General features: G+C 34.8%; 1 protein-coding gene across 1 annotated transcript; it reads left to right on the top strand.

Annotated features, from left to right (window-relative positions):
* The first annotated feature begins 895 nt into the window (after positions 1-895).
* LOC145000575 (UDP-D-apiose/UDP-D-xylose synthase 2) lies at positions 896-3,635 on the top strand. Its single transcript, XM_078959824.1, has 9 exons — positions 896-1,343; positions 1,653-1,745; positions 1,852-1,959; positions 2,119-2,233; positions 2,329-2,462; positions 2,547-2,648; positions 2,737-2,829; positions 2,904-3,039; positions 3,122-3,635. Exons 1-9 carry the CDS (start codon positions 1,068-1,070, stop codon positions 3,232-3,234), a joined length of 1,170 nt encoding a protein of 389 aa, XP_078815950.1. The 5' UTR covers positions 896-1,067; the 3' UTR covers positions 3,235-3,635.
* The last annotated feature ends 10,792 nt before the right edge of the window (positions 3,636-14,427 follow it).

Genomic DNA, 14,427 nt, shown 5'->3' with positions numbered 1-14,427 from the left:
TATAATTTCCAATGCATCCTTGTTCAAAACAAATATGTTATCTTCATTGTCTTGATCTCATGTGATGCAATAGTTTCTAGAACTAAATAATCATGTATGGATTTTACTTCGTGTATTAAATATAGTACCAATAGGTAAAGTATGTAAATGATTCTATCAAGTAACATACCATGGGGTGAAATTCATAGCAAATCAGACTTTTCAAATCCAACAAAACTGAAAAATATAAATCCAAGAGATAGTATCAAAATATTTAGATTGTGGGGATTAAAGTTTTATTTCTCTTATTGGTATATGTTAGTGATGGGAGGCAAGGGATGGTGCTATGATGGGTATTAGTGGATGTGCTATGAAGGGCACATGTGATGGTAGTTCAAAATGGTGGTGGTCAGCGTGGTTTTACCAGAAAGACAAGTAAGAGATGGTTTAAGGTCATGGGTGAATGGGGAGACAATGAAGAGATGAGAGTAGAGGGAAAGGGAGACAATCATTGGTAATAAAATGGTGGATGAAAATGAGGTAAAAGTCTAACTATATAATAAAGATAAATCTTAAAAGATACACTTTTAATAAATCCACAAGTACTCTTCCAAAAGATCAATAACCCTACAAATTGGAACCACAAAGATCATGTAAAAAATTTCACAATTTCCGCAAGGACTATTCGCAGTATTTTTGCTAACACACGAACCATTTGTGTAATTTTGTCCGATTAAAATTATAAAAACAAAACAAAATAACCGACAGTGGGCAAGCGCTACAATCTAGTGGCCTCATCCCTACGCTACATCACCACAAACCGCATACACCCCGTCGTTGGATCACAAGACCATACAGATTATCATACTCGTGAGAGTAGGAAATCACAAACATCAACTTCACACAGTTTAATCACTTAATTGCAAGTGACTGAGTAAGTCCATGAACCCTGTGAAGTGTGAACCTCCTCCCTCCTTTTTCTATCTGCTTTAAATACCTTCCCTCGTTCCCCCAATATCCTCCCGTCGACACCGGATCGAAATCCGATCCCTAAACAAATAGAGAAAATCTAGACGCAGAAGAGAGAGATGGCTTCTACGACGGCGAGGTTAGATCTGGATGGAAATACGATAAATCCGATGACGATATGTATGATTGGTGCTGGAGGATTCATAGGTTCGCACTTGTGCGAGAAGTTGATGCAAGAGACGCCACACACGGTGTTAGCTGTCGATGTTTACAATGACAAGATCAAGCACCTACTCGAACCCGACTCTCTTCCTTGGGCCGGGCGCATTCAGTTCCACCGACTTAATATCAAGAATGATTCTCGCCTCGAAGGGCTCATCAAGTGTTCCGATCTGGTAAATCTTCAATCGCTTTCTGCAGATATGTTTGTTTTATAGTATGTATCTTATAATTTAAATCTTCTCGAATCCTCATGTTCACCTGCCTTAATAGAAGTGAAAATGAGCTACAGTGTGTAAGATCGTAAGAATTCTATATTATTTTGTCATTTTTTTAATGTTTGAAGTGCAAGATAGTGTAGAATAGTTTAAGCAAGTCCTAATGATGTTTAAAAGCTTAGTAAATTGCGTGATCTTGTATCCAAGAATGCAGATCGGTGTCGAGTATTACTTTCCTGTCCTGAATTTTCTAATTTTTGTATGTAGACGATAAATCTGGCCGCGATTTGCACTCCAGCGGATTACAACACGCGTCCTCTTGACACGATTTACAGCAATTTCATCGATGCGCTCCCTGTGGTATGTACTGCGTCTCATTTGCATTGCTTTGACGTTATAATTCAAATCAAATCTTATTCTTGATGATTGAAAATATGATGGAGAATTATGTCACTTTCATATGTAGCTCAAGTACTGCTCAGAGAACAACAAGAGGCTCATTCACTTCTCTACCTGTGAAGTGTATGGGAAAACAATTGGTAGCTATCTTCCCAAAGATAGCCCCTTACGACAGGTAACTTCCAGATCTTTGATCTCTTTTTCATCTAATACAATTGTATGTTTTATCATGGGACGTGTTTTCACTTTTCATCTGGTTAGCTAATAGCTACCTCATTCTTGTGCAAATCCTAGCTGATTTGAAAGTCACTTTTCTGGATGATAATGTCTACAGGATCCTGCTTACTATATTCTTAAGGAAGATGTTTCCCCATGCATATTTGGCTCAGTTGAGAAACAGAGATGGTCGTATGCATGTGCAAAACAGTTGATCGAGAGGCTAATTTATGGTGAACAAACTTAACCAACATAATGTTTCACTTTTCATTCACTAACAACACTATCTTCTTCCATTCTTACTTTCTTTTTTCCCCCTAATTAACAGCTGAGGGTGCTGAAAATGGTTTAGAATTCACAATAGTCAGACCTTTCAACTGGATTGGCCCTAGGATGGATTTCATCCCCGGGATTGATGGTCCCAGTGAAGGTGTTCCTAGGGTTCTTGCATGCTTTAGCAATGTAAGTTTGAATTTAAGGGATTTTAGTTTCTTTCTTTCTTTTTTTTCTTACTATGTACTAATGATATTTACTTTTGTTACTCAGAACCTTCTTAGACGTGAGCCTTTGAAGCTTGTTGATGGTGGTGAATCACAAAGAACCTTTGTTTACATCAAGGATGCTATTGAAGCTGTTCTTTTGATGATTGTATGTTTTTAATCTTTTCTCTTCAAAATTAATCTTGTTTTTTGTCTAGTGTTGACATTTTTGCCTCTCTCTCTGCTTGACTTTTCAGGAAAATCCAGCCAGGGCTAGTGGTCATATTTTCAATGTGGGAAACCCTAACAATGAAGTTACAGTTAGGCAACTCGCTGAAATGATGACTAAGGTAAGTTAACAAGGTTGAATTTGAGTTTACTCTGTGTCCATGGATGATTAAATAAATATAATATATTTGTGAAGGTGTATTCGAAAGTAAGTGGAGAAGATTCAATAGAGACTCCCACCATTGATGTGAGCTCAAAGGAATTTTATGGGGAAGGTTATGATGACAGTGACAAGCGTATTCCAGACATGACCATTATAAACAAACAATTAGGTACCTTTCTCTTCTCAACTCTGTTATTTACTTAGGGTAATGTTTAGTATGAAGGAATTGATATGTAAATTCAAAATGGCAGGTTGGAACCCAAAGACATCACTGTGGGATTTGCTGGAATCAACACTAACATATCAACACAAGACATATGCAGAAGCAATCAAGCAAGCAATTGCAAAACCATTAGCAAATTAAAAGCGCTATAATATCTATCTATCTATATTTATATGGTTGGTTATCATCATCATTCATATACACAATTAATGTTTGTCTTTTTTTTTTTTTTTTTTTTTTTTTTTTTTCATACCACACCTTTTTTCACATATCAAATGTTGGGAAGAAATTTGTACTTGTAACTTGTAGTAGAAAAGAAACTACTAAGGATGTATTTTGCTGTGTTAAGACACCAAGACTAGAGAGAAGTGGTTTAATACCAAGTTTTTCTTCTTGGCTTGTGCGGAGGGGGCCTGTTTTGCTCTCCATACTTGATTTATTCCGTCTCTGTTTCTGTGTTGTTTGTATTGATTTATTTAGGGATATTGTCTAGAAACATTGTGCAATAATTTATTATTTATTTGATATTGTTCATTTACTAATTGTCTGTTGCGTGAATGTATCCGCTAACTTTAAATGTTTTCTTTCAAGATTAATGGGTAGACATCTTTGTTTTAAATTGGGGGGCTGTAACTTAAAACATTTTAAACAATGGTGTGTAGACACAGTAAACACAGATTGCTTTTGCTGAACTTTTGGTATTTTAAGGATGGAAAGATATTACTCTATCGAGGAACACGGGACAGGCTTGAACAAAAGCTGGTAAAAAGATGACTGGGGCAGCCATCAGTATATTATTAGACTAGTTTATATGCCACGGTTATAAAAATTAATTAAATTTTTATAATAAAAATTTATAATTATTAATCAGTTATTAAAAAGAAATCATTTTAAATAAATTATTAATTAAGAGATGTATCAAAATTTTAAAGTTATTATAACTTCAAATTTAATATATAATTAGAAAATATAAATTTGAATTTTGAAATGAGTTGTCTAATATATCATAATGAGAAGTTATATTAGAATTATACTTGGTAAAAGGATTTGTTAAAATTGTAATATAAAGGATGAGGTGGGGACACTAGACAGATATAAGATATGCCATCTATAATCCCGTACTAATCCCAATGATAAAATAATTCAAGCTTTGGATTCTCATGTTTACTCTCAATCTCCAATACAATGTTTCCCTTCTCTATTTTTTCTATTGCAAAATATTTCTCTATGATTAGTGTTCTTATTCAAATATTTAGTCATTTTTTTAATTTAATATGTGGAGAACTCGACTGATTATGTCAAAATATATAATAAGTTTATAGATTGTGTATGTTTGGTAAAAATAACTAGTGCATAGACATAGGGTATGTTTGGTAAAAAAAAAATAGCTTAGGCCGGAATATGTATATGAAAGTGTTTGATAAAAATAGTTGTAATGTTTTGAAATGTGTAAATAAAATCAAAATTGAATCATAAAAAAACAATGTTTTAAAAGCTGGTATTTTAGTTGAATTAGTTTGGTGATCGGTTTTTGGTTTGACCGCTGGTTCAATTGATTCGACCACCAATTAAACCAAGGATTTTTTTTTATTATTTTACATCGAGTATTTGTGCACGTCAGCCTTTGAATTGTGTACACTTCGAAAATAATCAATTTGCTTTGGAAATAAGTTGTTTTTTTTAACAAACTAAGCGAAATCAAACTATATAAGTCCAATCAATTGGTTCAAACGTTTGTTCACCGGTTCTAACATACCGGTTCAACCTGGTTTTTAAAGAAACCGCCCGGTTTGATACGATTTAAAAATTGACATAAAACCAGTTGTAATTGAACCAATCTTGCCCTCAATTTTTGGTCTAACTGGAATCAACCGTTTCAAACTAGTTTTTAAAACATTACATAAAAGATAAAAGCTAGAATCTCTAAAAAAAAACTTATTGAAGTAGTTTTGTATTAAGTTTTTTGTTTAAAATAATAAAACTATTGAGTATAGTGTGTTACATGCATTTGTAAATGAGTGAAAGATAATTATAAATTGTCTAAAAGATTGAATGGAATTACAGAACGAGTGAAAAATGAATAGAGAGTAGAATACGCTGCATAAGGACTCATAGATAGAGCGGGGCCATAACTATTCCTTTTTGGCAAGCTAAAACTTTAAATTAAATGTGCGTTTGGTACAGAGAAATGGAATTACAGTAGAAAATGGAAATGTAAAGAAAAGGAATTAAAATGGGGAAAGAGAATTGATTACACTATTTGGTAGAATCAATATTTCACTAGAGAAATGATCATAAGAATCATCTCTCTTGTTTCGTTGTATTAAACAATGAATAATACAACAATGAAATGGAAATGAGTTTTTTTTGTTATTTTATTCATTTTTTTTTTATAAAAATGCATTATAATGTACATTTTAATTTATTAAAATATGCATCTTTATGTTAAAATATGCATCCTTAATCATGAACCAGTTATTGCTCGAACAATCAACAAAAAAAGTATAATAATTAATTTTTTTTAATCTCTACGTGAATGTTTGAAAAAAGAAAAAAGTAAGAAGCAAAGAATAAATTGATTTCATGAATCAATTGCGTACATAATAAAATAAACTTTAATTGAGAATTAATAGGTTAATAACTTAATATTTAGATTGGAAAAGATTTGTAGGCATACCCACGTCAAAAGAAGATTGGGCCCATTCCAAAAATGAAAACAACATACATTTATAAACAAAACATAAATAAATCATGGGATTAAATATTTAAATTGTTGATTTTTTCTTTTTCCCACCTTTTCTCTGTTAATTAAAGAGAATCAATATGATGGAAATGTAATTCATTCTTTTCCATTTCTCTCTATTTTTAATACAAACCAAACAAGAAAAATTGAATTGATTTTATTTCTCTCATCCAATTTTCTGTACCAAAGGCACCCTAAGGGTAGAACTAAACCTCCTCCCACATAAGAAGCTTGTAGTTTTCTTTGGGTGAATAAGCCTCTAGTCTTTGATTTATGAAATGGGTGTTTTTGAGTAAGAATACTTTTGATTTTTAGAGTACATTTCTAAAATAAATATAACTATTGTTCACTAAAATTACCAAAATTAGAGGGAGGTTATGACATACAATTTTACCAGTTATAACTAGTTTTTGAGTTTTAGCAAAGAAAAGTAAAAGAAGGAAAAAGAAAAAGAAAGTAAGGAGAGAAAAAAGAAAAAAAAAAAAAAAAGAAACAAAATTTGTATTTTGTTTTTCTGATTTGGAGAAAAGTAAGAGGAAATTTTGTTCTTTCTCTCAAAATCTTTCCAAATCGAAAGGAAAGTTATGAAGGAAAATTGTCATTTTATTTCTTGCCACTTCCTTTCATTTCATTTTTTAATAAAACTCAGAAACACCAATTTTTTTGATTTTCTTTCCACTTCCATGCATTTTTTTTCTTTTCCCACGTTAAATTGTACTCGAAAACATAGTATTAATATAGTCATGTATTTTGCAAGGCCTTTGAGAAAATGATCTTAATTTTGTGTAATTACTTGATGACTTACTCCTGCTACAAAGAAAATTTATTTTTCATCTATTAAAACACGATCATATTTTATAAAATAATAATTATTTTACACAATAAGAACTTTTTAAGTATATATTCATTCTTATGATCAGTAACTATATATATATAAAATTATCAGGAGTCTTCAGTAGGGAATTTGCCCAAAAATTGTTCAAGATTGGCTTTTATATATATATATATATATATATATATATATATATATATATATATATATATATATATATATATATATATATAGTTAGGATTAAATGCGAATCATAATCATTGTGTGAGTGTATAATTAAATTCTGACCATTAGATTAAAAGAATGAAAGAATGTGATCTTAAGGTATATCCTATTAACATAGACTAGCATTTATAATATAAGTACATGTAATTAATTATAAATGTAGATATGACTTTTTATTAAGAGAGAGAAAATAAAATTATTTATATTTTAGCCAAATAAGTTACGTTAATTAATAAATAAATCAAACAATTAAATATCCTAATCATCACTTTTTAAATTAAACAGGTTATAAGAAATCATAAAATTTAAACATATCAGTTCTTCAGAATTTAATCACCGGTTATTAGAGACATTCTTAATGAATATTAGATATCGATTTTTGAGAATGATTATATTTAATTTTTTATTTAAGTAAACATTTTTTTTCAATGATTAAGAAACAATTTTTTTAGTTAAAAAATAGTTAAACTTTCATGCTTGTTGAAGAGAATCATTAAGAATATATTTACGTAAGACGTTTATGAAGAATCATAATTCATTCTTTATGAATCAAAGTTAATTCTTAACGAATACATTGAATGAAAACGTATTTGAACCATTAAACCAACATTTTCATAAGAAAAAGAAATCAGCACATAGCTAGACATCTATGTTTTTATCGCAAAAAACCTCTGTATTTTGATGCATTCTCAAAGAATAATGCATTGATTGTCAAAAAACAACAAAATTGAACAAAAAAACCTATATATGATTATGCATTCGAAACGAATAATACTGTAGATATTCTTAAAAAATAATTTAACATTCTTGACACAAAAACAATTCTTAAAGAATTTAGAAAATATAAAATATTCTTAAAGTATTTACCATTTGGTTCTCTAGTAAGAATAAAATATATTTACTATTAGTTTTTTTTTGGAATACAGTAGCAGCTTTGTAACATCCCAAAAATTAAGACAGAAAATTTCTTTTAAAAACATTACTATTCCACAGTATTAAGTCATTCAAACATACAAAAAGGGAATATATAACAAATCAGAGTATCTTATCCAAAACACTTATTCATTTTATCAAAGTAAGCATCCCAGGCTAAACTTCGTGGTGTGTGTCATGCAATCATCTCGAGCTCTTCATTCCGTTATCGGAAATACCTGAAACCAAAACTAAAAACCGTAACCACGAAGCTTAGTGAGTTCCCCAACCTACCACATACCATACATATCTACTGATCCAAACATGCCATATACAACTGTGAGCACATAATCACAAATTGGGCCCCCACCCGCTGCATTGGGCCTTGCCCGCCATCGGACCCTGTCCGTCATCAGGCCCCGCCTGGTATCAGGTCCCACCTGGCATCGAGCCCCTCCCGGTATACAACTTTGTTTCCCTTAGGCCCCGCCTGACTCTGGGCCTCGCCCGCCATACACATACATACGATTAAATAACATATTGAAACATACATAAACATTCCCTAACCATACCCTGCTCTCAGGCCTCGCCTAACTTGGGCCCCACCCCTAGTCGGCTACTAAAGTAGAGGAGCCCCGTCCACACTCCTACTAATAGTGAGATACATGCCCTCGGCCACACTCACATCCTTCCTATCAAGGGCCTCGCCTCTGCTCTGCTAATATCGAGATATGGAACCCCATCCATACTCAGATAGTGATGAGATACGGGACCTCGCCCACACTCACCTCCTTAACAGGCACATACAAGTATCATGAAGACAACAAGTATTATCTAACGCACTACATAAGAATATTCCTCGGGAATACCCGACATTGAACCCTCAGCCCGGAAGCATACTATTATCTAACGTACTTCGGGCTTACCCCGACATCGGACCCTCGGTCCGGATCCGGATCCTATCATACCGATACATGCAAGAATCTCAAAGACCTCTAGCATCCAAACATTCCTTGGGCCTCGCCCGACATCAGGTCGTAACCCGGAACATATATCAATAAGTGCCTAGGGCTAACCCCCAGGTCTTCCTTCTATACATAACATAAACATGAACATAATGGGCCGGCATTGTGGCCGTAGACCCATGCACACAGTGAGGAGACTCACCTGCACTACTGAACTCTACTGATAACCCTCTGGCTGCTATCCGACTGTAACATCCTGTTCTGGATTGTTTTGTGACTTAAGGATCGTGGGCCTTAATCCGAATATGAGAAGGTTTTGAGGCGTTGAAAGAGAAAGGTTAGTCCCTTTTGGGATGTGGGTGAGGTAGGTTGTGTGATAAAAGAATCTGGTTTGAGCTTTAGAGCCCAGATGTATTGTTAAAGGCACTGGTTCGGGCTTTTCATGAATTTTGAATTTGAGTTCGAGTGGGATTCAGGAATAAAGTTGATAAAAGTGTAGGGCTTCTCGTTAGCTTTTTGTGGATATAAGGATCGTCGGACACGGACTTATAACGAAGAAGTTATGGCCTTCATAAGTTTTGTGGTTTCAGGCTTAGTCGAATACCCTGGGCGTACTCAGTACGTTGGGCGTAATTTGGAGTACGCTGGGCGTACCGACCAGGGATGGTCGCGAATGTTCTTCAGAGTACGTTGGGCATACCATATGAACGTCGGGCGTACGCCAAACAGACCTGAACGTTATTTTAGGGTCTTGGACCCTATTTAAGCTCCTTATCTCATAACCTAACCCTAATATCTTCAGCCTCCATCCCTCTAAACCCAAGAAATCGACCTTAAGCCTCCATTTGAATGATTCTTGAGCATTTTGGTGATTTGGTGAGTTTTTGGTGTATATTGTGGAAGAGGGAGTTCCTTGAGGAAGCATTGCTTGGCTTAGAGATTGTGGATCTAAGCCCTAATCATGTTGATCTAGCTCCAGAAAGCATAAAGTTTGAATCTTGGAGGCTTTCTCATGTGGATCTAGTGGGGTGATCACTTGTTGTGTTTGGATTTTGAAGAAGAAGGAGCTTTGAAAGAGAATGGCTTGAGCACCTAGCTTTTGGATCTATGTTCTTCTCTTGTTGGTGCATCTTCTAGAGGTATCAAGTTTTGAACTTGCTTATTATTGTGCTAGTTTTTGTTTTGGGTCCATTTTAGGGTTTTTGGTCCCCAAAGCTTGAAGCTTTATGAGTGGTCAAGCTCCACAACCTATATATTGTTGGGTTTTGAGCAATCTAACACTTCCTAAGTGTGCATGCAACCCTAATAAACCTTGGATCTATGTTTGTCTAAATACATGCAAAATAATAATTTTCCAAGGTTTATAACCTATCTAAAATGGCATGGGGAACATTTCAACATAAAAGAGTTAGAAGAGATTACATACCTTTTGGTGAGTTTGGTTCTAAGGAGTTTGAGGGCCAAGCACCAATAGTGTGAATGCCTCAAATGGAATCACAAACACCACAAACTCTTGGAAAACTTTGAGAGAGTATACACCCTTGTATAAAATCGTGTCACACCCCCAAACCAAGGATGGCGGAAACGTCCGGGGGTGGAGGACTTCATGTACAGTATCACAACAACGTGTATAATAGTGCTCAAAGTAAATACAACCATCATATATATAATTGCAAAAGTTACACCAAAGTATATGTTTACATGTTTCAAAAGCAATTACATTATGATGACAAAAATAAATTGTTGACGGTTTAACGTCCCATCCTCAAAGCGATGAAGTTTTCCTGTTTCACTGATTTCCTGAGAATACAAGTAGTTTTAAAGAGTGTCAACAATTAAGTTGGTGAGTTCATAAGAGTTTTGTTTGAAGTAGAAACCGTTGTCCTTGTAAAATCGATATAGTTTGATTTCCAGAAAATCCAATATTTTCTTAGTTAAGTGTGAATAGAAATATTCCTATATGATGCATTAATGAACCCTAGAATGACCCGTAGAGTTCCTCTATAATCGTCCAGCGTATATAAGTTATATAAGGTTTAAATTAGATAAAACGTTGAATGTAGTGGGTCTGCCCTAGGTCCACAACCAAACAAGGAATAGGAGATGAGGCAGGCATCACTAATTCTAGGCCAATCAAGACAAAATTCTTATAGGACTCAAACATGTACGCTCAGCGATTATAGTTGAAGTCTAACAGTTCTAGATGCAATATAGTTTTAATATCATAATAACTAACTTAAGTGAACCTGGTACTTTGTATCGGTACCCCCTTTCTTTATAGAGACCGGCACTTTGTATTTGTACCCCTTTTTTGTATAGAGACCCGGCACTTTGTATTTGTACCCCCTTTTTGTATAGAGACCCGGCACTTTGTATTTGCACCCCTTTTTGTATAGAGACCCGGCACTTTGTATTTGTACCCCTTTTTGTATAGAGACCCGGCACTTTGTATTTGTACCCCTTTTTTTTGTATAAGTACGTTATGTAAATGATCGTCAACTATACCTATTATAGTTTATTAAAATGTTTGAAATGTATATGTACCCTAACTATACCTATTATAGTTTAGTATATTTCCTTGTGGTGTTTAAGAATCCCATTCTATGGAAGTCAAATGTATAGTACAATATAGCTATGTTTAACTTGTTTTGTCTTGTACTAATGATTATGATGGAGGATTCTTATAAATTCAGCAAGTAATTTCCTATTATATAAATATATCATAACAAGAAATACATGTAATGTATGAAGTTATCAAAGTTTTAACACTTTGCTCAACATGTTACAAAGTGTTTTGATAGATAGAAGCTGTTAATTAATTCTTAGTCTTTCAGCACTGTTTTAGAAAAGTCATAGAAAAATCATACGAAGTCGAAAACTAGATCCGTAAATTCTGAGAGTTCGCAAAATGTGTCTAGTTTACTCATAATTTTTATCACAATTTTTAATGACCTCCAACTTGGGTGAATAAGTCCAAAATCACAGCCTGGTCCGGATTGTTGTTTGAAATGATAGGCAGTTTTGTAAAAATCACCATAAATTGTAGAAAAATCGTATGAAGATGTGCAAGTAGTCATTTTAAAGCTAAAAACTTGAACTATTTGCACCTTGTACAGTTTTGAAAACAAAAATGTTTAAGATGCCCAAAACAGTCCGTGAATGGAGTTGAACTTTTCTGATGAAGGCTGTTAGAAAAATTTAGTTATGTTCTTAGTGTTTTAACTTGTATTCTCCCCTGAAAAATTGAGAAAACATAAAAATGTAGGGGTATGAACTCACCTTAAGTGATTTCAGTAGGTAAGTGTTGAAGAAGAGAAGTGTTCAACCCAAGAACACTTGAAGAATCACTTGAAGATTCGAAGATCTAACACAATTATGAGAGAGTTTGTTTAAGATATCCATGATTTGAGTGGAAATAATTGAGATAATCATAAAGAGAATGGATTATTCTTACCAAATGTGGAGGAAAATCCAAAGATCAGCCCTCAAATCTCGAGTTCTAGAGAGGGAAAATGAGAGAGAAAAGAGTTTGCTCTTCTTTTGGTGAAAAGTGAGGAAATGAGAGAAATGAGGAGAGAGGGTGAATATTCAGCTCTCCAAAAACATGGGGAGGAGTGATGATTGAGTGGAAAGGACATTGATGTGACCTAGGTAAGGTGGGGAGGTGTGGTTAGTCAAAGAGTGGGTGTGGTGTGGTTGCTTGTGACATTGGATAAGGCAAAGTCAACATTCCACCTTTAATAATTCACCCATTTGATTTTTATTACTTAAATAATGATTTTCATCAAAATATGTTTAAATTATGAATAGTTAGAGTTTATTATGTTAAAATATAATTTCTGGAGAAAATCCCGCTTTAAAAATCACGAAAAACGGGCTTAAAATGTTAAAAATATCAAAAATGGGCTAAAAGTGACAAATATGCGAATTCTGGCCGAGGCTCGGCCTTCTGATGCTGAACCGAGAGAGAGGGAGGCAGAAACCGAGAGGGAAGAAGAAGGAGGGAAGGAACCGAGAGGGGAGAAGAGGGAACAGAGGGGCGCGAGTAGAGACAGAGCGAGAGAAGGGAAGAGACAGAGGGGCGGGTAGAGACAGAGCGAGAAGCGAGCGACAGAGATAGAGCGAGAGAAGGGAACAGATGAGGCGACCGAGAACCGAGGCTCGGTCCTCGTGCCCTTAGCCAACAGAGGCTCGGTTCGGAGATAAAAAGGCGAGAATGTCAGAACCGAACGGACTGTAGTGAACAGTAGTGAACAGTACCTTCGGTTCGGTTAGTGAACAGTACCTTCGGTTCGGATCAGCAGCCTTCTTCATCAGGAGGTTCGGTTCCTAAGAGGGGTTTCGGTTCTCAAGGTCCGTTTTTCGCGTTTTCGCCCCGTTTTAAGCCGTTTTTGACCCGGTTAAGGGCCGGAATGACCCGAATGATTCTAAAAAGTTACGGGAACTATTTGAGGAAGATTTGGGAGAGATTTCTCATACTTGGAGAGATTTGACATTCTTGGAGAGATTTCTCATACAAAGAGGTATTTGAGAGAGATTTCACATACTTGGAGAGATTTGGGAGAGATTTGACATTCTTGGAGAGATTTATCATACAGAGAGATATTTGAGAGAGATTTGGGAGAGATTTCTCATACTTGGAGAGATTTGGGAGAGATTTGACATTCTTGGAGAGATTTCTCATACAAAGAGGTATTTGAGAGAGGTTTCACATACTTGGAGAGATTTGGGAGTGATTTGACATTCTTGGAGAGATTTCTCATACAGAGAGATATTTGAGAGAGATTTCGCATACTTGGAGAGATTTGGGAGAGATTTGACATAGAGAGAGATAGAGTGAAAACGATTGAGAGAGGATCCATGTGTGACAATTGTGAGTGTCCGGCATCGCAATGCATGGTTCGTAAACCTTGTTAAGCCTTGTTTAAGGATCTTACACACTCCCGATGAGTATGCATCATTGTTTTATCGGTTTGGCTCGCCACGTACTACAGTTTTTAGGTTAAAGAGATCTAGTTGTACGTACTTTTCGATTTATGTTTTCTTATCAGAATAGCGAGTTGTTTAGTAAATACTGAACGTAAGTCCAAGTACACAAGGGTTAGTTGAGCTGACCGGTTTGACTTGTTGACTTTATTTGACTTTGAATTGACCAGAATTTGACGGTTGTCACAAATCGGCCACACACACACTAGTTCACTAGTTTTCCCTTAGGCTCCATTTCATGCTCCATAAGCATGCTTATATAGTGTGCATGGTTAGGGTGAAACCCTAATAACCCATGTTTTTTCCTTTCCAAGGATCCATGGGTTAAAAGCTCCATGGATCATCCATGGACTTCCACATAAGCCTAGCCCATTAGCAAATGAGTATTAGCCCACACTATATAAAACAAATAGCCCATAATCTAATTAGTATTCCTTTTAATCTCTAAATTAATTCATAATTAATTTAAGACTAAAACTAATTAAATAACGTAACTTCATATTAATATATTATAACCCATAATATATTAATAAACATATGTGTATAACTCTCACAAAATTATCCATAATAGTTTGGATGAGATGCAACCCAAATGGACCATGCCGGTCGGGTCAAGTATATACCAAATAAGTTATGGACTTAGACACCTTATCCAACAGACTCCCACTTGG

Source organism: Lactuca saligna, chromosome 6 (genome assembly GCF_052625555.1).
Source record: "Lactuca saligna cultivar CGN05327 chromosome 6, ASM5262555v1, whole genome shotgun sequence".
NCBI lineage: Eukaryota > Viridiplantae > Streptophyta > Magnoliopsida > Asterales > Asteraceae > Lactuca > Lactuca saligna.
Note: the sequence above shows the minus strand (reverse complement) of the source record. Positions and strands in the feature narration are given on the sequence as shown.

Coding starts and splice junctions, on each gene's coding strand:
- LOC145000575 (XM_078959824.1), top strand. CDS start 1,068: ATGGCTTCTACGACGGCGAGGTTAGATCTGGATGGAAATACGATAAAT. Junction 1,344..1,652: donor TCATCAAGTGTTCCGATCTG/GTAAATCTTCAA, acceptor TTTTGTATGTAG/ACGATAAATCTGGCCGCGAT. Junction 3,040..3,121: donor CATTATAAACAAACAATTAG/GTACCTTTCTCT, acceptor TCAAAATGGCAG/GTTGGAACCCAAAGACATCA.